Consider the following 24,597-nt stretch of genomic DNA (forward strand, 5'->3'; position numbering starts at 1 on the left):
TTATACAAAAATGCAAAACTTTATTAAGCTTTCTATAAAATCCCTCACAGCTCTAGTGGTGGTCTCATAGGTCCTGTCTGTAAATGTGTGACCTGAGACAGCAGTACTACACGAAGGCTACAGCGTAATGTACAGGCACCAAGGGATGTAAGAAAAATAGTGCAAAAGAGAGAAGGCACCAGGTTCCAGATAGGAGGACTGGGTCACATGGTCATACTGCATCATTACCTGCACTGGTGTGAACATGGTTGCCGCACACACTATCCTATGAGCATGCCCCACATCTTCTATCACTAATAGAAAACTTTGCCCATGCCGTATGTAAATGTTACATTAGGAATTCACAGGTCTTCCTGCCTTACAGGGATTATCCAGCAATAGAAAAACATGGCCATTTGCCTCCAGGGACAGCACCACTGTTGTCTCCAGTTTGGGTGCAGGTTGCGCAGCTCAGTTTCATTGAAGTGAATGGAGCTTCATAACAAACCGCACCTGAACTGGAGACAAGAGCGGTGCTGTCTCTGGAGAGAAGCAGCCATGTTTTTCTAATGCTGGAGAACCCCATTAAGTAGAATCCGGCATATTCATGAGATGGGGCTATAACATCACCTACTTGTAGCTGATGGAACAGAATAGGGCCGGACTCCCACTAGTTAGGCTACACAACAGGCACTATGGTTTGGGTGGGCAAACTAACTGGTATAACTTAGAGTTTAAAGGGGTTATCCAGCGCTACAAAAACATGGCCACTTTTCATCGTTTCCAGTTTGGGTGGGGTTTTGAAACTCAGGTCCATTGAAGTAAATGGAACTTAATTGCAAACCGCACCTGCACTGGAGACAAGAGGGGGGAAAAGGAGCCATGTTTTTTGTAGCACTGGATAACCCCTTTTAAAGGCATTGATAGCACATCATGTAAGCAAACACTACAGTGGCGATAACCACCACCATAGCCAGCAGTGACTGTTCCCCTCCATCATAACTAATTATACAGACCCACAAGGCTGGAGGGACCTAAGTGCCACCAAACATTGTAAGTCTCCAATGGCCACAGTACTACAAGTCCCATCATGCCCAGCATGATGGAAAGTGTAGTCTTTACATAGTTAGAAAGTACTCAATCTTACGGCAAAACAATTCATAGAAGTTTTTCCTTATTTTTTTCTATCTCCCCAAACAAGCCACCTTGTACGTGTTGTGCTGCGTCTCTATGTACGGCAACTAAGCAGATGAGACTGTCTCTTATCCAGCATAGAAACAGCAGGTAAAAGCTCAGTAACCGGAAGCATTACACTCAAGTGCCAGAAAGACGTAATACAACTCGGGCTCAGGAGAAGAAAGGCAGAGTGTCTGCAAAATGACAAATTGTAACTGGAAAATAAACATAAGAAAATGGTTCACAATCCTCCCAAATAAGCCATAAAAATGGGCAGAAAAAAAATAATCATAGTTTCTCCCCTAATATACTCTCTACTGCTGGAAACCAGTTCTGTTCACTATATCTCTCGGTGCTCATCTGGGTCCTAGACTTCTCAACTAAAATACTCTGTACTGCTGGGGATTGCCCCCACTATTTACCAGGAAGTCCCTAACTCCTAAAATACTCTGTACTGCTGTGGAGCCGCCAGCTCTTCTCACTATGTAACGCTCATTCTGACGTTCCTCTAAAATACTTGGTCTTGCTGTGGATTTACCATTTGGTCCCTGATCTTCCACCCACCCTCTAACATTCCAGTTCTGCCCACTTTAAAAAATAAATTTGAAATTTACAGAATTACAATAATAATAATTAAAAAAAAAAAACACAATCACTCAATTTCAATTTGAAGTTACACAATTCATCTTCTATGTAAATGTCTACACAATTATGGAACACGTTGTCTCTATATTACAAGATAAAAAGTGTATTTTTTTTTTTAAATCAACAAGTTAAATTATAAAAAGTTTCTTTATCAAGAATAAAAGTAGTAAAATCCCTGCACTAATAATCTACATGGTAAAAACACAGTGACGACTCCAGACCGAGCAGGACGAAAGGAAATCTCTAAAATTCATGGTGGGGTGAAAAAAAAAAAAAAAAAAAAGGATTCGGTCTTGTTTAGTCTGCGGTTCAAACTATGAGACTCTCCCGACTCAGAGCTTCACCCTGAAAAGAGACGACAACAGTAAGAATACAGGCAGAGAACATAATCCTTAAGGCCCTATTCCACGGAACGATTATCGTTCGTATTTAGCCGATATCGGCCGCTAATCATCCTGTGGAATAGAGTGCGACGATCAGCCGACATCGTTCATGTCGGCTGATCGTTGCAGTCGCTTGTTTTTCAACATGTTGAAAAACAAGCGACTGATATAGCAGCGATCTGCTGCTGTCGTTCCATTGAATAGGAGCATCGGCAGCAGACGCTGCTATATCATATGGGCTGCCCGGACGATCAGCGATCACCCGGGCAGCCCCCCGCCGCCCCCTCCCGCACTTACCCGCTCGCTGCTGCCGCGCTGAATAGCGGCGGCAGCGAGCGGGGAACGAGGAGCAAACGAGCGCTGAGAGCGCTCGTTTGCTCCTCTAACGACCCGTGTAATAGGCCCATAAATCACACAAAACAAACACCTCCCCCACCACCACCACAATCATAACAAAGGAGAAGTCCAGCAGAGGGGAGGGGGGGGGGGGGGGGGGAGATAAGGAATAATAATAATAAAAAAAAAAAAAATGCCAGACGTCTCCTTTAATTGGGCAACACAATCAGGGTCTGAACAGGAAAACAAGCTGGAAGGAGTCCACACTGAGCATGTTCTGTGCTGGCTCTGTGATGTGACCAAGATGGTCTATAATGTAAGTCTATGGGGCATTAAATGGAATCTGTCAGCACCTATTCTTGGTCTGAGGTGCCCGTCTCATACCTCTATTTTCCCGATCGGACCCGTACTTTCTGTAATTTATCTTCATAACTGTCAAAGAGGGGGGTGGTGATTGCTTCATGCCGCACTTTGGCCCGCCTCACCACTACCTTCTCCCAACTTCTATTGAATATTCATGGAGCCCGTCCCCCGGCCTCCTGGCGCGTCATCTGTAGCTTCCTGGTTCTGGTGTAGTGCGCACACGCTCCCGTGGCGTGATTCGCGCATGCACCGTAGTACGTCGGAGCCATTGAGCATAGGCTTTAGCCCTCAGTGTGCCTGCGCTGCTCTGACGCACTACGGCGCATGCGTGATTCACGCCACGGGAGTGTGTGCGCACTACACCAGAACCAGGAAGCTACAGATGACGCGCCAGGAGGCCGGGGGACGGGCTCCATGAATATTCAATAGAAGTTGGGAGGCGGAGTGGTGAGGCGGGCCAAAGTGCGGCATGAAGCCATCACCACCCCCCCCCCTCTTTGACAGTTATGAAGATAAATTACAGAAAGTACGGGACAGATCGGGAAAATAGAGGTATGAGACGGCAATAGATAACACAGACCTTCCTTACACTGTCAGCACCTCAGACCAAGAATAGGTGCTGACAGATTCCCTTTAAAGGGAACCAATCAGGAGGATTGTGCTGATATGGTTCCCAGCAGCAGAGTATGGATCTACTGTGCAGCTCCCCAAGCATCCCAGCCAAGTAAAGGGGGAAAATGATGTTTTATTATGTCGCACAAGGCCAGGAGAGGGGCGGCAACTAATCATCTGGGCAGGGATTCGCCTGTGACTAGTCACATCTCTCTGCCTGTCAGCATGCAGTGCAACAACGATTGACAGACAGAGACCCATTAGTGGCCTCTCTGCCTGCCAATCATTCCTGCACTGCACGCTGACAGGCAGAGAGCTGTGACTGGCAACTCCCTGCCCAGATAACTAGTTGCTTCCCCTCTCTCTTTGTAACAAAGCATTTTCCCCTTTGTAAGACTACTGCTGCAGATGCTGCTGGTAGCTCTACAAGCTGCACAGTAGATCTATACTCTGCTGCTGGAAACTATATCAGCACAACCCTGCTGATTGTTTCCCTTTAACACTTAAAATAGTTTGTTCTTCTGATTGCTCATAGTCTCAACATCGAGACCTTAAAAATAAAAACTTCTGTTTCTGTGACAGGTACGCTTTACTACCTGTCCACGGTATAAATGATTAGTGTCTGATTTGGTGGGGGTCTGACCAATTTGACCACACTGTTTACAAGGATACTGAGTCTGGTTTTCTGAATGGAGCGGTGGGTGAACATGTGTACTGCTGTTCTATTGATCTTGCAGCCATCTCAGTCAGTCTAATGGTGTATCAGTGTGCAAGCTCTCAAGATGCAGCTGCACCCTCATGATTCCTTGGCTCAAAGTGTCTTATAATAGAACTTAAAGGGCCTGTCAGGCGTTCTGCATTTTTTATTATATTGCTGCTGATACATATAAAACATCCTATGCTTACCTCTTTTCGCACCCCAGGTTTCTCCTACTGACTACCAAGCCTCCAATACTGAGAGGAACTCGTCTTCTCGGGAGTGACAGTCCACTCAGCCCCATGGCCAGTGATCGGCTGAGCAGGCTCTCACTCCCAAGAAGACAAGTTTGTTTCGGAATTGGAGGTTCTGCAGTCAGCAGGACACAGGTGACACCGGAGGACGACATCAAGGGAGAGCAGACAGGTAGGCACTGGAGGGATTTCTTTGCATGTAAAGTTTCCCTTTAAAGTGTCACTGTCGTGAATTTTTTTTTTGCAGAAATCAATAGTCCAGGCGATTTTAAGAAACTTTGTAATTGGGTTTATTATCCGAAAAATGCATTTTTATCATGAAAAAGCAGTTTGAAGCTCTCCCCCCTGTCTTCATTGTTCTCCTATGGAGAGAGCTAAAGAAAAGACCAAAACAGGACAACAAAGAGTTAATCTACAAATCCCTCACGGGATATCTCCTGTGACAGTCACCAGTGACCTGTCTCAGCTCAGATTACAGCTGTCACCCAGCTCCTTGCCTGTAATCCTCTGTTATCTGCTTTCTGCTGCCGGCTAACTCCCTCCTTCCTCCTCCCCCCTCCCCTCTCCCTAGAACAGACAGGGGACGTCTCCTGCAACAAGTCACAATTTTCAGATTTTTCAGAGTGGATGAAAAAGAGGAAGGAGGGGGGGACCTGGGAAAAGGATTTTTACATGCAGATAATGGCAGATTTGGCTAATAAACCCAATTACAAAGTTTCTTAAAATCGCCTGGACTATTGATTTCTGCAAAAAAAAAAATACGACAGTGACTCTTTAAGTTAAAGGTGCTTACTGTAGTATGTAAATATGGAAACAAATTAATTTCCAGTCTGGATCATCTCTAGTGGCCGCTATTGTGTTATAACTGGCTCATGTGACTTCACTGACCTTTTTCAGATTCTTTCCCCTTGAAGACACAGATTCAGTTTCTGTATATGGAGGAGGCGGCGGTGGAAAATCATCATCATCATTGCGGCGGTTTCTTCTGCCCTCTGAGCGACCAGAGCCGGCGACACTATCTAGACCATCCCGGCTGCCTGCTCTTTGCTGCTGCTTCCTTTTCAGGGCATCTTCAAGGAATCGATTATCATACTCAGGTTCCTGGCGGGGGCGGTCATACTCCCTGAGGTCATCTCTACTCCTGGTCTTTTTACCTCCATAATAGTCATCACGTGGGTCAGGGGAGCGGCCATCTCTGCTGTAAGCTCTACTGCTGTGGTCATCATCCGAGTTGCGTCTTCCTCGGCTTCGGTTGTCAGGAGGATCACGGTATCGATCTCTTCTGTCCAGGTCATCCAGGTCGTCCATGGAGCGAGTACGTCCTCGCCTTTCACCCCGGAATCCATCATCACTGTACTCATATGACCGCGGCGGGGGACGTCTGTAACCATTGTCCATCATAGGTTCCATCTCAATGTCTTGTATAGGAGTCATGGCTTGATTCCTCAGTCGACCAATATCATTGCGTAGGTTGTTTCGATGATCTTCCTCATGTAAGGAGCTGACCTCGCTCATAGCAGAAGCTTTTGATGACACAAATTAAAATTAAATTTAAGTGCAAATTTAGTTAACGTGCAGTAAGTGTACAAGCAGAAGTGCAAATGTTAAAAAAAAATATTAAATCTAATGTGAACGTGACAAAGAAAAACTTGCAAAAAAACACGAGTCAGGTTGGTGTGCAATGGAACATTCGTCATTCTACTTAGGGTATGGTATATATTGACGATATGGTCTGATACATTAGGAGGGCAAGTGAATGTCCCCTGTATGATATGTTTCCCCCATATCTATGATCATCAATGGATGTATTACCCCGGAGCACTTGGATCTCAATCTAAGAATGCTTTTGGTAAGTCTCTACGCCAGTCATGCCCAGGATACTGGAATATCTGTAGTTTACTAAAATTCATAATACACCAAGTCACAACTGTTATCACTGTCGTAGACAGCGAGAAGACAAACTTAGAAAGACACTAGAACTTTATTACAGCAGGGCAGATTTGGTGCTTCTTGCTAAACATGTCAGGTACACAGTGGCGGAGTTTTGCACCAAAATGTCATTAATATAACTGGTGTATTTGTTCTCTGTATTCTATACTGACAACTGTATACACCTTTGGCACAACTTGAGGCAGAATTCTGCACAGTTTGGCTTAGTGAATCTCCTTTGTGTCTTGCTCACCATTTTCAAATCTGCCGTTTGCTGGTCCTGGTCTGGTTGGATCAAAGTTTGCCAGTTCTTTCTCCATGTAGTATAGGACCCTCATAGAATCGTCCTGCTGGTTGGCCTGTATGCGATAACCACTGCGAACTGAAAGAGACAAAATAGAACAGAACAAGGATGTCAAACTCAGGCTCTCCAGCTGTTGCAAGACCACAATTGCCATCATGTCTGGACAGCTAAAGCTTTGGCTCTCCAGGCACGATGACAATTGTAGTTTTGAAGGAGCTGAAGGACAGCAGTTTGACAACTGTGAAATAGAATGTATACTCATCACATGCAGAAATACACGAGAGACAATGCTATTATGTAGCAGCTTGAAAGGCTATGGACACTTACCACAGAGGGGCTAAAAGGGGAATGTACACAGAAGACAAGAGTGTGGGGAGTGATGGGAGCATGCATGGAGAACAGCTCAGACAGGGTGTAAATAAAGAGGACAGAAGGCAATGTACAAGGGAGGATCACGTAGGGATAAATGGTTGACTCCTGAGTACACAGACCTCACATCCAGCATGTATTACATAGGGGGCACCCCAACATAAAAAGGAATCTGAACACAGGAGCAGGATGCAAACTGTATCAGGGAAGGAGGATTACAGCCTCAAACATAGCGCAACATATGTGACTAACATTTCTCCCATGTCAAAGGGTGTCCATGACCTTTCAAGAGATTTTACATAATGAAAGAAAGAAAAGAAAAAAATCATACCAGATGCTGGAGGTTCATTGTCTCGAATCAGAGGAGCCTGCGAGCTGTGTCCACCCACTGAGAAAACAGGGGCAAAATCAATGCAAAAAATACACATCAGTAATTGTTTGGTTCTTTTCGGTACACATTTATTCATTTGCTGGGATCAGAAGGGGTGAGCGGTCGTAGTAACGATCATAGTCAGAACTAAGGACTTTTATTGGACTGTTATGAGAAAGATTTAAGGTCGTTCCCAAAAGCTCTAGTTTGCGATCATTTCTCATTACAAATCACTTTATCTAAGGACCCTTAGACCTCATGCACATGGCTGGCTGATCCTGCTCTTCTCATTGTTTTCTATGTGAAAACAAATCTTATATTTGGCCACTAGGTCATTTCCATCTAAAATTGTCATTCACTGCCGGTTGTTGGGGTCTGTCTCGGATATTAGCTATGCTGAGACAATTTACAGATGAGACAGTGAGAGCTCAGTGTGTTCTCCCGGCTGTCAGACAGACAGCTCCAAGTGAGAGGACGATGCATGACATAGCTCTACGTACATTGCGTCCAGCTGGGATTAGCGTTCTTACTGCATCTAAGCAAATGCCACCCCATGGTCAAACTGTTTGTGCCACATTTTCCTTATGGAACCCAGGCTGCCAGATATCAGTCTAGAAAGTCAGTGTGAGATCTAGACAGCACAGAGGCATGGTTAGGCAGGAAATGGAGCTGGGCTCATGCATCATATGGAGAAAAAGGCTTATATCCTACCACAGACATACAGTATAGATTTATAACAGGTATTGTCTGGATCCTTATGTCTAAGACTGTCCCACAACGGACTTACTTTGACCCCTAAAATCGAGGTGACAAGTCCATTTTAAGGTTTGTGCCTAGAGTTACTGGAGCTCAATGCTAGAAATGCCCAGTATTAGATGCCTCAAGACAAAGATGTCAGATTTAACCTACACAAATGGACCACAGTGACAGAACTGAAGCTGGCTGGCTGACCTTAAAAATTCTAAAAAGTGGCTGTGATGTTTTATTCTGTATCTTCCCGACTTCTCCTCACAAGCAGTTTATCATATTTCTAGTATAAAGCAAAGTGCTGTGTAGATCTGTGTAGAATATGCTGCTCACCGGAGCTCGCTGCATCGTAGTCATAGCCGTTGTACATCTTTATGACAGATCCTGGTGGTGGCGGCAGCTTCATCTGGCTTGGGTGGGAATACATCGAGGGAGCGTAGACACTTGGGGCATACATGCTGGGTACCCCAGAGGTTGCTGCCTTCCCTGCTTCATACACTGTGTAGAACAGAGATATGAGTCAACGTATGAGGACACCTCAGTTTTACAGCACATAGCCCAATCTTATATCTATAAAAGGACAGCCCCAACTAGTACAGCACTGGCTGACCTCTGCCACCTCCATGCACTTATATGCCAGGTTGTTTGCGGTTGTGGACTTACAAGCTCTGGGGCAGCAGCACTTCTCGGGGCAGCAGGGGCACCGCACATAGCAGCAGCAGGTGTGAGGGCAGCACTGGCACCAGCAGATTCCAATCATAAGGACAAAGAAAAGTCCACCGAGGACGACCAGGACGACAAAAAGCCAGTCTGAAAAACACAAGAAGAGACAACAAGTCACTGTGGAGCTCTACAGGAGAAAAGGTTAAAAGACTCATTTATCCTCAGAAGCCGAAGCATCTGCTCCCGGGACAGAGATGCTGCCCAGAGACTGTAACGTGATGACAGGAGATCGCTCCCTGTCATCACATCATCTGCTGACAGTGCACATGGCCCAATATGCACCACAAATGAGTTCTGATCAGCGAGATTGGTGGATGACTCAATTAATCCTGCAGCCATTTAAATGCCTTGTTATTCCAACAACCTTGCTAACCCTCCCCCCAGCATCTCGGTTACTTACCTCTATTTGCTGTCAGTGCATTAAGACACTTTTGCTTACTTAAGTTTTGATCACACGTACCGGCTATCCTGAACATTACAGTGTCTCTATTTTATCCAGGACTCCAGGATGATACAGGAGGGAGTTTGTTACAATGTATGACCAGGACAAGGTCAGGAAATGATGCCAAGTCCATGACAAGCGTGTTTTCAGTGATTTGGCCTCGGATACAGGTATACGGTGCAGAATATGATTCTGCATTACACACCAGGGTGAATGAGGCCTATAGGTGGCAACAGCAAAAAGCTCCAGAATATGCACAAGTTATATAAGCCAGGGATACACAGATGCATAATGGTGGCATCACTGGGGGAAGGAGAGCAGTCACCTCTGACATAGGTCTGCATGCTCCTATTATATTTCAATGGACTAATAACTTCTCCCCACTGTGTATAAGGAATAATAACATTGTGTAGTCCCAGTCCTATATATTAGGATTAGAAAAATAACTGCATTTTTTTACACCTAATACCAGGCTTTTGTGTAAAAAAGACCCTCCACAGAGTAACACTGTAACCAGCACTATAAGGAATCCCTGCTAGTAATCTTCTATCTGCAGCCCTCACCACCTCAATAAGCTCCAAACTACAGCGCAAGAGAGAAAACCCAAGAGCAAAGCCGCAGGACCAGGAGGTTTACAACCAAGCGGAGCTCAGGATGGTATCGCTATCCTGAGACCACAGAAGATAGATGTTAAACGCTTTGTATAAAGATGTCCTGTGGCTAAAATATCAGCAGAAGCAAATAGGAATAGGTGCACAGGCAGCGGCCGCGTCACCTCAGCCCCTGTCCAATTGTATTAGAGTCCAGCAGCACTTCAGTATTGTGGACTGAGGGGAATCAGGCGACTGCTGTGCAACTTGTTCCATCTATTTCTAATAAAAGATGCAGGAAAAAAAACCCAAAAAAACTGCACAACCTAAAGGATGACAGTCACACTGTGTAGCTGTATAGACCTTAGGCTGCAGAATTTTCTTACAAGAAATTTTGTAAGGTAAAAAGCAAAGGAAGAAAGTAAAAGCTGCATCAGATGAGCCATGATGCAGAGTAGCTAAAGCTGGCCATACACATTAGATTGAGGTTCAATCGTTCCCCTATACATGTTTAGCTGAGCAAATGTGTTCTGAATAGGGAGGGGAGAAAGCCGCTGCCAGAATCCTCTAGTGGCAGCTTATCTCCCCAAAAATAAAAGGACTAAGCTGCCATTATGAAACAGATGATCACACACATTAGATGTCAGCCTGTCCTGTGTAATGTGTATGGCGGGCTTTAGGCCTGGACTAGCTTGCAGCAGGGGGCCAATATTTTGTCCCATAAGAAACCCAAGACACTAATATGACTGCACTAGTTCATAGCTGATCATGGATGGAGCAGTTACCTTCCATGTTATCTATCTGAAAGCCTGGTAATAGTTCAGAGTCCTCTGATGTTCTGCCTAGAGGACAAAAGAAAAAAAAGTTACTAAATAGAGATCTGTACTTAAAGAGTTTGTTTTCGCTAAGAGGCAGGGGGCGACAGTGAGAACAAAAGACCCCCCACCCCTAAAACTTATAAATGCTGAAATCTCCAAAACCAATGTAAAAAGTTCACAAAGTCATGCAACTAAAACTACACGGAAGCCCTGCCCGCCCCCAACTACTGTTCATCCTGAGCTTCTAATTCACGAAACAAGAGAAACATTGCGTCCGGAAACGAGAATAAAACAGAAAAGTCATTACAAACATTATAAATAAATCATGGGTGAGAGGTCCTATAAAAGCGCAGTTTTGCAATCATTTATGATATGTAACCTGTATTACAGGCATTCACTAGGTCAGCAGCGCGATCTGACAGATGTCACCACAATGACCTACAGATTGTTTATCTGGTAAGGTTCCCCCGAAACCATTTTCTTAAAGATGGTCCATTGCGATACCTCAGATGAGGGCTTTTGCATGACCACCCTTCCATGCGACTAATTACAACTCTGCTCCTATGTACCTTATAATTTTGTTGGCTGTACGTGGCGCTGATTTAACCATTGGTATGAGGTGTATGGGGCCCTCCTGACCGACCACCGATAGGTCATATTGGTGGAGATAGGGGGTCAGGCATGATGGAAAAATCACTTCCCGACGCCTTTGTTCTGGGAGAGATAAGCCACACTCAGAGCTCTCTGGCTGCAGCTTACATAGAGAACATAGGAATGCTTGGCTGGACCAAACAGTTCTGTGTATGGGGAGGACAGGTCCGGATGAAAGAACTGACTATTGAAAGAAACATTGCGGCCAGATGAGGGAATCAAATTTTAAAAAATTTAAATATATCATTGTGAGTTTTATATATAAATGTGCCAGCTGGAAACGCGCCTTTTGTGGGCGAGAGGTCCTATAAAGCGAAGTTTTGCAATCATTTATGGTATGTAAACTGTATCTGCTCTAGGGAATAGGCCAGCCACCCAGCAATAGCAGTTGGATGCCAGCGGCCGCCTCCCAATTATGAACTAAATTTGGCCCCTGCTGCGATCCGTAGCAGCAGTAGTCACATGAATCGAGCCCATGCTAGTGAGGGCTTTCCATAGGACTATTCAAGAAGGAGGCTTGGTGACCTAGCCCGTCTCCTAGGACAATTATATATATTTGAATAATTTCTATATTTATATTTTAAATAATTTAAAGACGTCTTTTATGCATGCTTCAGAACTTTATTTAATTTGCCACCTTTTCTTACACTATAAGAGATTTCACCTTTTTCATGTTTGGAGTTGATTAGAGAGGAAAAAAAATTATATTGTAATATTCAATTTTTAGGTCACGACTTTAACAATAACATAACCAGAATATTAAACAACTGCTTTCTCCAGGGCAATGTCATCGTTCAGTCTCCTAATCCTTGTATCTTCTTATTTTTTAGGATCAGATGCACCTTGTTGTGCGGTTGGATTCTGAGCCATGGGTGATCCTGTATTAGAAGAAAACGTCAGTGTGTAAAGAATCCAACCTCTCATAGTGTCAGGCGATACCTTCCTGGATGGTTCTCTAGATGTAATAAAAAAGTTCATAATATCCCTTCTCTAAGATGCTGTCATCTGTAAATATCTGTTCATGAGATCTACCAAGCACAAAGCCCGGTCCTAATGGATCCTTTATGAGAGCGTTTCTATACTATGCGTCTATGAACTATGAGGTGCGAGTGACAACCAAGATTAAATAAAAAAAAAATAAATAAAAAAAGTTTTTTATTTTCAAAGACAAGAAGAGAAAGTATACAATACAAATGGGGACTCGGGACGGCAAGTCCCTCTGGGGGGGAAGGGGTAAATACAAGGAATGATGTAAATGCACAGAATGCAATCGTAAACTGTAACAAAGAACAGTAGGAATGTCAACATCCGTAACATGACTAGGAAAAACGGGATCAGTATTCCGGTCGATCTCAGCATAAGTCATTACAAAAACAATGTACCATCATATACAAGCTGTACTGCAGAGATAGGAAAGACAGAAGCAAGAAGACGACAAACAAAACACACCGGACAAGAGAGGACAAGACAACAAGAGGATCATAAAAGAGAGGCTGTCCCTGGCGGCAAAAGAGGGGGGGGGGGGCACCCTTCGGGCAACTAGGGACAGAAGGACGGTTTCAGGCCGTGGCGGTTCTATAAGAATCAGAATCCAGGAATAGGAGCCATTGGCCCCAAGTGGCCGTGTACCTCTTCACTGCTGCCGGGGTAACAGCAATGAGGTCCTCCATGTGATGTGTCTGGGCTATTTCCGCAAACCATTCGTCAATAGTCGGAGGGTCGACGGATTTCCATTTCCGAGGGAGGACTGACTTGGCAGCTTGGAGCAGATGGCGTGCCAGAGACTTCCTGAAGCGCGACTGGGCTGTGGGGAACATGAAAAGCAGCGTCGCTTCAGGGGTATTAGGGATAGTGATGCCGGTAATTTCCTTAATGAGGCGCAAGAACGTGGGCCAAAATGACCGCAATTTGGGGCATCCCCACCAAATGTGTGTCATGGTGCCTCCCACGCCCCTACAACGCCAACAAATGTCAGGGACCAAGGGGTACCAGCAATGAAGGGCAGCTGGAACCCGGTACCAACGGGACAAAATCTTATAACTGGTCTCCTGTGTCTTACATGCCATAGTAGCTTTGTGAGATAGATAAAAAGCCTTTGACCATCGTTGAGGCGTAAAAGTCTTTCCCAACTCTGTCTCCCATGCCGAGCAGAAGGAGGGCAGATGGTCCAGTCTAGAGGAGAGCAACAGTTGATAAGAGAGAGAGATGGCATGTGGGGGACAGGAAGGCGCCACACACAACTTTTCAAAGTCCGACAACGTATTATGGAGAGCCTGAGTACGTGAGGTGGTCATGTAGAAATGCTGCAGTTGAATATACTCAAACAGGTGTCTGGACAAGGGGGGTGCGGAGGGGAGAATGTCGGATAAGGGTAACAGTGCTCCCCGTTTGACCACGTGATAAAAGCGGAGAGGGGTGTCCCTAGGCGTGCCTAAGAAGGTCCGGGATATACCTGGTTGAAAGTCAGGGTTATCTGTGACGGGGGTCATAGGACCGTGACTATCCAACAGAGCACAAGGAGACCCGGTGGCTGGTAAAGATGCAAGAGTATGGCGAGTTGTGTAGGACAGAGGTGTGCGGTCTGCCAAGGTAGGGGACCATATCCATGGGAGCGTGGACAAAGGCCGAGGGCACTGGACAAAGGCCGAGGCCACAGCTTGGAAGTAGAATGATGAAACATGTCCAAGATCCTCACGTGGACACAAGATAGATAATAAAGGCGGCAATCTGGCAGACCAACCCCCCCCCCCCGCCCCGCATCCTTAGGACGAGAAAGAACCTCACGTCTGATTCTGGGACGGCCAGGGGACCAGACGAAGGAAGAAAAGCAATGCTGCACTTGTTTCCAAAAGGAAACGGGGATGCGGACTGGGATGGTCTGCAAGAGATAGAGCAGTCGAGGGAGAAGGGTCATTTTCAGGATATTAATTCTCCCGAACCAAGAGAAATCTTTCTTGGTCCAGGCTGTCAGGTCCGTTCGGAAACGGCCTAACAGAGGCAGGAAACTAGCCTCAAAGAGTTGGGACAATGTGGGGGGGATGCGTATGCCCAGGTATGATATGCCTGCGGGGGGCCATGCAAATGGAAAATTTTCCTGAAGAGAGCGCACCGTGGAGCTGTCCAAGGAGACATTGAGGGCTTCAGATTTAGCAAGGTTAATTTTTAAATTTGACCATACACCAAACCGGTCTAGTCGAGACATAAGGGAAGGGAGAGACAAACGTGGGTTTGTGAAATAGAGCAAGAGGTCGTCCGCGAAAGCGGAGCATTTATACTCGTGGGATCCAATGGTGATCCCCCGTATGTCTGGGTCAGAGCGGATGGTGGACAACCAAGATTTTTTTATGTGTATCAGGGTAAGTTCCTTAGACGTTGCTGCCAATGCTAGGCCACAGGATAACTTTATAACGGTCAAAGAAAAGTTCGGCCTGTTAAATTTCTAAGAAAAACTAGAAGAGGTTCAATATTCCATGCTGTTGTATACTTTGAAAGAATGGGCCTATGTGCTATTGCTCCTTTTAGTGGTCTCATTGAAATTTAAGATGGGAATTGTAAAGCAGTCCACATGTCTGAAGGTTCCTGTCACCCTTCCTACCTGCTCTCCATTTCTGAAGTCGGAGTATTGTATTATATTTTACTTGAAGACCAGTTTATAGGATCATTGGTCCGATCTGTTAGTTTCAGGGTATGAGAAGAGACTACTGATGCTGCTACTCACATTAGCTGTGGTAGCTGAAATAGGAGGTCATTCAAACCCTGGGAGAATTGACGTGTGACCCAGAGGCATCTTCCCCTCTATCTTGAGCCTATAAAGTTTGGGATACCGAGGTTTGGATGGTTGCACTGGGTACACTAGTACTAGGTGAGCTAGCTGCTCTATTTTTTTTTATAAGTGTGGGTGGAGGAAAGACATAGATTTTGGGGAACTTTCCAGGGCTTCTATTCTCCGTGCTTTTGGAGACCCAAGTTCTCGCTACGGATTTCTGGCTCTGAGTGTGATCTCTAATGCAAAGACATCTCTCTCTAACCAAACCACCATCTGTTTTTTTGTAAATGATTGAAGCGTCAGGGCCAGTTGCAGAGAGATAGGGGCAATTTACACATCTGCAATATATGATCTGTGCACAGACAGTATACTGTGTACCAGCCCTCAGAGCTCCAAAACTATGTAAATATTTGAGCTACTGTACTGACACACTCAGTTGAGCCAGAAGAAGCGCAAGCGACAAAACAGTCATAGCTTTAACTTGAAATGGCACTTTTGGTTTGTCCTGCACCTGAAGTAAAGCATTGTTTTTGTCCGCAGGTTAGTGCCATCCTTCATTCTCTTTAATTGTGGGTTATTTTGCTGGCCTTATTCAGAGATCAGAGCACCTCTCCGCAGGTATTTTTCCACTCCATCACTTGTTCCATTTGAGAGGTTGCTGTTCACACCAGGAGCTTATTGTCACCAGCCTGTCTTTATATGTGCATTTATAACTTCTATTATCATTATTATTTATTTATAAAGCACCCTTAATTCCAGAGCGCTAACTTTTATGTCCCAATGGTGCACGGTTATAATTTACTAACAATTTAAATACATACAATATGGAATTAGAAGGTCTTTTCTTCCACCCCTGAAAAGGTTTTTTTTTTTTTTTTAAATAATAGGGTGATCTTTGCAGTGAAGATGCTCCTATGGTATATGCACTTTGTGAATGCCTCAGGTAATATTCACGGGTCTGTCTATGGGACCTGTATGGATGACCCCATGCTCCAAGGGGCTTCTTAAACAAGTCAGTCGTTTTTTGTCAGGCACAAGAAAGATTTATACGTTATTGTCCCTTCACGTCTGTATGAATTCTGGACCAAATAAATTTAATGACTCAAAGTTCCACAAATTCCCTAACTTAGACACTCCTGTTGCAGTTAGCCAGCAGGCTCAGTGTACGTTGGTGACATAGATGAAAGCCTGTCTTCTACTCACAGCCTTGAGAAACGCCACCTTGGAGGCCAGTACTACTCGTGCGCCATTACTAGCTCTTTTACCTTCCCTTCTACATAAATAGTAAGGGACCCGCAGCATCCACTATTTTCTACTGAATATTGCACATTGTATAGTCAGTGGTATCATTCCTTGAAGAGACGCAAGTAACAGACAATGCCGGATCAATTTGTGATGCTATTAACGCCTGTATGTCTGGAACACCTATGAAATGGTATTCAAAAAATTTACAGAAAGGCGAACTATGCAAAATCTGAGGTATTCGCAAAAGATCATCAGCAGCCTGTATGGCGGGAGAAGATTACCAGCAACACATGGTCTGGTCATCTGCAGGCGACAGTGGCGACCTCTCTCGGATGATGCTACTGACCTAGTGACCATCTCAGATTCCCTGTCTATCTCCTCCTGAGGTGACCTCAGAGGAGCAGAAGTCACAGAAGAGGGGCCAGGTCAATTTATTGCCGCAAAAAATTGTCGAGAGGTGCTTTCACATTACTTTATCATAGTCAGCCCTGCCTTTATATTCAGACTCACTGTCCTCTGAATTGAGAGCCCTTACTCTCTGCACCTTCTTTTTTTGGTTCTGCTTCCTCTGAAGAGTAGGAAGCTGAAGGGGATGTCTTTCGTACGGTGTCTAAGAATCCCAGTGAGGCATATGCGGCCTTGAAACACAGGTCCTCCAGCATGACCACTGCTGGTATGGAGTGCAGCAGCGACCACCTTCCATTCTGTTGCTAGCTGGCTGCCGGAGAAACAAAGCCTGATGCACAGACATATACAAGCGGTGTCATTATGACCATGTTACTGATTCTGAACAACACAAACTTGATATATTGCTGATACAATAAATAACATTAAAAAGATAAAATTGTCACCCTAGTTCCTACCGAGCCGGATCCGGAATCCCTTTCTCATAGGCTGCCTACAAGGTATACATGCCCAAGTACTATATTTACCCCTAATCTTTTGCACTACACACTGCAGTATCCCACCAGAGAAACCAATCCGGCATGTCAGGAATATACAGCAATTCCTCAGTATAACACTAGATGTCAGCATCTAACCTGTGGAGAAACGCGGCCTGCAGGATCACAATAAAGTCCAATAACAGAAACTGATGACAGAGAAAAAGATTAAAGTTTTATGAATGTAGAAAACATTAAAGAGGATTCTCTCAGCACCACAAGAGCAAACCTTTTTAGACTAAAGAGTCACTTGTTATCCCTTTTCTCATTGCCTGCTGCAAAAGATACTGTTTTGTATTGACTACTTGCAGAGGCACAGTATAAGCCTCCGATAGCCATCACAGCTTCTGCATGGATAGACTGACTGTGGTAATAATATTCCTGGTATAATGCGAAACATAAAAATACAAAACTGGACTAAACACAAAGAGCAAATAAAAAACACCAGCCTGCTTTAGAGCTGTGCTCACTATTCACTGTGTACATACATTACTAATCCTGAGTTACATCCTGAATTATACTCCAGAGCTGCACTCACTATTCTGCTGGTGGGGTCACTGTGTACATACATTACTGATCCTGAGTTACATCCTGTATTATACTCCAGAGCTGCACTCACTATTCTGTTTTTTCATACATCTGATGACTGCTCTGCACTGGGTTGGACTGTGTGCGCACTGTGTATTATGCAGCACATGACCAGCAGAGAGCCACCACTCGTTTGCTGTAATTTTTGCCACAGAAATCAATAGGATAAAAGCAAAAAAAAAAATTTATGAAATTCTTACCCAAAACCAAAAGTTCGGCATATGCCTCATTGTTTCCGTTCAGGTCCTGCGCTGAGAAGACGGTACAGTAGTAGACACCGCTATCACCCCAGGCCGTGCGATCAAAGGTGAGATCCGCATCTGCAAAGTATTCAGCATATGGTTACCATCATCCAAATGAGGTCAGGGCCTTCATTTAGTAAAATGCTGCATATAACATAGGTTATTCTGAATAGCACATACAGCAACAGCTTGTATAGCAACTCCCTTATGTATAGTTACTGTGAATATGATTTACTCCCTTCCTGTAGGATATATGACATCCAGGGTAACACTACCACCTACTGTTAGTTATGGTGACTTGCCGCCCCTGGTAATACTGTCCCAGGGTGACCGTGCTGCTTTGCTTGGTGGCCACAATCCGCACGGTCCTGCCGCTGTCCGGACAGTCCACATAAGGGTTAATGCCGGCCTGCTGTATCAGGTTGTTGGTGGTGGATTCCGCACTTGATGAGCTGAAGGCGGCCGCGATCCGATCCTTGCAGAAGGACTTATACTTCCAGGTGATGATGGGAGGCGTCTGGGAGCTGGTTTCATAGTTACATCGTAGTGTGATCGGCTGGAACAACATGACCACATTGAAGGGATTGGACACGGAAACCGTGATGGCGCTGCTGCCTGCAAACAAACAGAGTATAATAGTCAGCGATGGAGGACACAGCAATGAGATCTGTCATTCAGGACTCTTCAATGACTAAGGGTCCTATAACATTCTAGTAAACTGGATCTTAATAATCGGGCAGTAAGGGCTGCATAAATATCATTAGCGATGTCCATGCAACCTATGCCCAAACACCTGATACCTTACCTCTCCCCACTCCCTGTCTTTTCTCCTGTCCTCCGCAGCTTCCCGGTACCGGCAGTAGCAGCGACGTCTGAGCGTCCGGTGAGCTGACAGGCCGCTCAGATTCTGCAGACGGCCGATTACCAATCCATGTAATAGGGCCCTAAAGCTCAGCCAAACACCATATATTAGCATGCCAACCCTGCAGTCTGCATCATATCAATTTGCTGTGCAGCTTTAATGAGGTTATCCAGGCAACTACAGCTGCTTTCTTCCAGAAATAGCACCAGTCATGTCCCCAGGTTATATGAGGTTTTGCAGCTTAGATCCATTGAAGTGAATGGAGCTGAATTGTAATACCACATACAACACGAGGACAGGGGTGGAGCTGTATGTGCAAGAAAGTAGCTGTGCGTTAACTAATCCTGGATAAGCCTTTTAATACAATCCATTGCTTCCTGTTATCAGCCACAGCAGGTCGGGCTGTAAATATCTTTAATGGGATGAGTCACAGGAAATGCAGAATCCTTCCTACTCCCACGATCCCTACTTTTTATCATATCTCCAGTGCTAAGAACCTGCAGAAACATGTGACTGATATCAGCCACCCCTCACAGTCATTACCATCTATTTATATATAACACTTCCCTTGGAGGATGCCTTTTAAATAATTGCGGACACTTGGGAAGTAATTGTAGTACCTGCTATCAGGCAGGTGGTGGCAGCAGAGTACACAGCAGCAGGGGGGAGTATCTAGCAGGTGTCCGCTCCCAGCCTTGTTATTGTACTTGTGCTGCTCCCATTCCAGCCCCCATGCTGTGCGCCATGCACCGGCTCTCACCCCTCCCCGAGGCCGGAGAACTACTGCCCTTCCCCCAACAACACTGAAACTAGTGGGAGAAGAGTAATAAAGAGTGATACTAGACTGATATAAACTCCAGTGTTATTATAATAAAAACTATCTGGAGGGGGATGTTATAACAGGATCACACAAATATTCATAGCAAATGCATCCAACCTGGTGGAAACGTATCTGAGGAGAAGGTGGTGGACGCCACTATGTAATAACCGAATCCATATAAAAGCTAAACAATCCTGTAAAACCAGTAATAAGCTTCTGACTCTCACGTGATAACCTGCACAATAATTACACAAATAACATATGATATAGCGCGCTAAAAACCCAGACAGCTAGTGTGGTGTGAAGGGGCTAGACAGATTGCTGCTTACTGTGGAGGAGCAGGACACCTGTCAAAGTGATGGGAGTTCTGCTCCTGGATGGAGAGCCATCACTTACCTGCTCCTGGCTATGCTTGGCCCGGCATCTTCAGCTGTACTGCAGCTACTAAGGATCACCTGACGTTACCAGAGGCTGCAGTGCAGAGGAAGATACAAGCCAAAACACAGACAGGAAGGGAAAAGATAAACAGCCCATCCTCCCCAACTAGTTCTAGGCTGGAGCTGCTGCTCGGTTCTGTACCTGGTCAGTTACAAAATAACAAAAAATAAAACCCCATCCCAACACACACAGGGTCCTCCTCCCTGCAGCAGCAGCCAGAGATTGTACAGTGGAAGGAAGAAATGGACCAGATGCCGTCCACAGTCCAACACCGCATGCTCTAGTGTGGCCGCTGGTGCTGAAAAGCGGCCAGAAAGTGCTGTGTTCTCACACTGCGTTTTATAACATGTGCTTTCTGAAAATGCTACATATGTACAGCACTGTGTATATACAGGTCATCTCTCCTCTATGTAATAAGCATTGTACAGCACCGTGTATATACGGTGTACAGCACCGTGTATATAAGCAGTGTACAGCGCAGTGTATATACAGGCCACCTCTCCTCTATGTAATAAGCAGTGTACAGCGCCGTGTATATACAGGTCACATCTCCTCTATGTAATAAGCAGTGTACAGCACCGTGTATATACAGGTCCCCTCTCCTCTATGTAATATCTTATGTACAGCACCGTGTATATACAGTGTACAGCACCGTGTGTATAAAGGTCACCTCTCCTCTATGTAATAAGCAGTGTACAGCAACCACCATGTATATACAGCATAGGCAGTGTACAGTGCTGTGTATATACAGGTCACCTCTCCTCTATGTAATAAGCAGTGTACAGCGCCGTGTATATACAGTGTACAGCGCCGTGTATATACCGGTCCCCTCTCCTCTATGTAATAAGCAGTGTACAGCACCCACCATGTATATACAGCATAGGCAGTGTACAGTGCTGTGTATATACCAGTCACCCCTCCTCTATGTAATAAGCAGTGCACAGCACCGTGTATATACAGGTCACCTCTCCTCTATGTAATAAGCAGTGTACAGCACCGTGTATATATAGTGTACAGCACTATGTATATACAGGTCACCTCTCCTCTATGTAATAAGCAGTGTACAGCACTATGTATATACAGGTCACCTCTCCTCTATGTAATAAGCAGTGTACAGCGCCGTGTATATACAGTGTACAGCGCCGTGTATATACAGGTCACCTCTCCTCTATGTAATAAGCAGTGTACAGCACCCACCATGTATATACAGCATAGGCAGTGTACAGTGCTGTGTATATACAGGTCACCTCTCCTCTATGTAATAAGCAGTGTACAGCACTATGTATATACAGGTCACATCTCCTCTATGTAATAAGCAGTGTACAGCACCATGTATATACAGTGTACAGCACCGTGTACATACAGGTCACCTCTCCTCTATGTAATATCCTATGTACAGCACCATGTATATACAGTGTACAGCGCCGTGTATATACAGGTCACCTCTCCTCTATGTAATAAGCAGTGTACAGCAACCACCATGTATATACAGCATAGGCAGTGTACAGTGCTGTGTATATACAGGTCACCTCTCCTCTATGTAATAAGCAGTGTACAGCGCCGTATACATACAGGTCACCTCTCCTCTATGTAATAAGCAGTGTACAGCACCATGTATATACAGGTCACATCTCTATGTAATAAGCAGTGTACAGTACCGTGTATATACAGGTCCCCTCTCCTCTATGTAATATCTTATGTACAGCACCATGTATATACAGTGTACAGCACCGTGTATATACAGGCAACCTCTCCTCTATGTAATAAGCAGTGTACAGCACCATGTATATACAGGCCACCTCTCCTCTATGTAATAAGCAGTGTACAGCACCATGTATATACAGGTCACCTCTCTCTATGTAATAAGCAGTGCACAGCACCGTGTATATACAGGTCACCTCTCCTCTATGTAATAAGCAGTGTACAGCACCGTGTATATATAGTGTACAGCACTATGTATATACAGGTCACCTCTCCTCTATGTAATAAGCAGTGTACAGCACCGTGTATATACAGGTCCCCTCTCCTCTATGTAATATCTTATGTACAGCACCGTGTATATACAGTGTACAGCACCGTGTGTATACAGGTCACCTCTCCTCTATGTAATAAGCAGTGTACAGCGCCGTGTATATACAGGTCACCTCTCCTCTATGTAATAAGCAGTGTACAGCACCGTGTATATACAGGTCCCCTCTCCTCTATGTAATATCTTATGTACAGCACCGTGTATATACAGTGTACAGCACCGTGTGTATACAGGTCACCTCTCCTCTATGTAATAAGCAGTGTACAGCACCCACCATGTATATACAGCATAGGCAGTGTACAGCGCCGTGTATATACAGCTCCCCTCTCCTCTATGTAATAAGCAGTGTACAGCACTGTGTATATACAGGTCACATCTCCTCTATGTAATATCTTATGTACAGCACCGTGTATATACAGTGTACAGCACTGTGTATATACAGGTCCCCTCTCCTCTATGTAATAAGCAGTGTACAGCACCCACCATGTATATACAGCATAGGCAGTGTGCAGCACAGTGTATATACAGGTCACCTCTCCTCTATGTAATAAGCAGTGTACAGCGCCGTGTATATACAGTGTACAGCGCCGTGTATATACAGGTCACCTCTCCTCTATGTAATAAGCAGTGTACAGCACCCACCATGTATATACAGCATAGGCAGTGTACAGTGCTGTGTATATACAGGTCACCTCTCCTCTATGTAATAAGCAGTGTACAGCACCGTGTATATACAGGTCACATCTCCTCTATGTAATAAGCAGTGTACAGCACCATGTATATACAGTGTACAGCACCGTGTACATACAGGTCACCTCTCCTCTATGTAATATCCTATGTACAGCACCATGTATATACAGTGTACAGCGCCGTGTATATACAGGTCACCTCTCCTCTATGTAATAAGCAGTGTACAGCAACCACCATGTATATACAGCATAGGCAGTGTACAGTGCTGTGTATATACAGGTCACCTCTCCTCTATGTAATAAGCAGTGTACAGTGCTGTGTATATACAGGTCCCCTCTCCTCTATGTAATATACAGTGTACAGCACTGAGTATATACAGTGTACAGCACCGTGTATATACAGCTCCCCTCTCCTCTATGTAATATACAGTGTACAGCGCCGTCTATATACAGTGTACAGCACCGTGTATATACAGCTCCCCTCTCCTCTATGTAATATACAGTGTACAGCGCCGTCTATATACAGTGTACAGCGCCGTCTATATACAGTGTGCAGCGCCGTCTATATACACTGTGCAGCGCCGTCTATATACACTGTGCAGCGCCGTCTATATACACTGTGCAGCGCCGTCTATATACACTGTGCAGCGCCGTCTATATACACTGTGCAGCGCCGTCTATATACACTGTGCAGCGCCGTCTATATACACTGTACAGCGCCGTCTATATACACTGTACAGCGCCGTCTATATAGTGTACAGCGCCGTCTATATACAGTGTACAGCGCCGTCTATATACAGTGTACAGCGCCGTCTATATACAGTGTACAGCGCCGTCTATATACAGTGTACAGCGCCGTCTATATACAGTGTACAGCGCCGTCTATATACAGTGTACAGCGCCGTCTATATACAGTGTACAGCGCCGTCTATATACAGTGTACAGCGCCGTCTATATACAGTGTACAGCGCCGTCTATATAGTGTACAGCGCCGTCTATATACAGTGTGCAGCGCCGTCTATATAGTGTGCAGCGCCGTCTATATAGTGTGCAGCGCCGTCTATATAGTGTACAGCGCCGTCTATATAGTGTACAGCGCCGTCTATATAGTGTACAGCGCCGTCTATATAGTGTACAGCGCCGTCTATATACAGTGTACAGCGCCGTCTATATACAGTGTACAGCGCCGTCTATATACAGTGTACAGCGCCGTGTATATACAGGTCGGTACCTCAGAGCTCTCACACTGTAACTCCCTGAGGTAACTTTCCCGGTCCCCCCGCCTCTCCCGTCATGTTCCCCGGTGTCCCCGGCCTCCTCTCACCTGACAGGGCGCACACACACAGCACGGCCCGCAGCCATAGTCCCCGCTCCGCCATGGCCGCTCCTCCCGCCCAAACCTCCGCCGCGCCAGGTACAGCGGAGCCGACCACCTGTCCGCCGGAGGGAGGGGAGCCGGTGCTGAGGAGCCTGCGGGGCCCGGACCTCACAAGGGACAAGTTCTGGAAGAGGAGTCCGCCGTACAGTCACCTGCCCCGGACCGGGAAAAAGTGAGGAAACAAGGAAGAGGAGACATCCGGCCGCTCCCG

At 45.4% G+C, this 24,597-nt stretch overlaps 1 protein-coding gene across 3 annotated transcripts; it reads right to left on the minus strand.

Annotated features, from left to right (window-relative positions):
* Positions 1 to 24,597, minus strand: LSR (lipolysis stimulated lipoprotein receptor). Of its 3 annotated transcripts, none has more exons than XM_069947212.1 (10): positions 24,333 to 24,597; positions 18,453 to 18,785; positions 18,129 to 18,248; positions 10,705 to 10,761; positions 8,828 to 8,974; positions 8,498 to 8,662; positions 7,379 to 7,435; positions 6,628 to 6,756; positions 5,334 to 5,968; positions 1 to 2,145 (listed from the first exon to the last, which is right to left on the minus strand). In XM_069947212.1, exons 1-10 carry the CDS (start codon positions 24,385 to 24,387, stop codon positions 2,110 to 2,112), a joined length of 1,734 nt encoding a protein of 577 aa, XP_069803313.1. In that variant the 5' UTR covers positions 24,388 to 24,597; the 3' UTR covers positions 1 to 2,109. The 3 variants fall into 3 exon arrangements, with proteins under 3 accessions (XP_069803313.1, XP_069803316.1, XP_069803314.1); XM_069947215.1 differs by lacking the exon at positions 24,333 to 24,597 and adding an exon at positions 20,249 to 20,271; XM_069947213.1 differs by lacking the exon at positions 10,705 to 10,761 and having other exon boundaries at positions 24,333 to 24,595.

This window comes from Dendropsophus ebraccatus, chromosome 12, assembly GCF_027789765.1.
Source record: "Dendropsophus ebraccatus isolate aDenEbr1 chromosome 12, aDenEbr1.pat, whole genome shotgun sequence".
Lineage (NCBI taxonomy): Eukaryota > Metazoa > Chordata > Amphibia > Anura > Hylidae > Dendropsophus > Dendropsophus ebraccatus.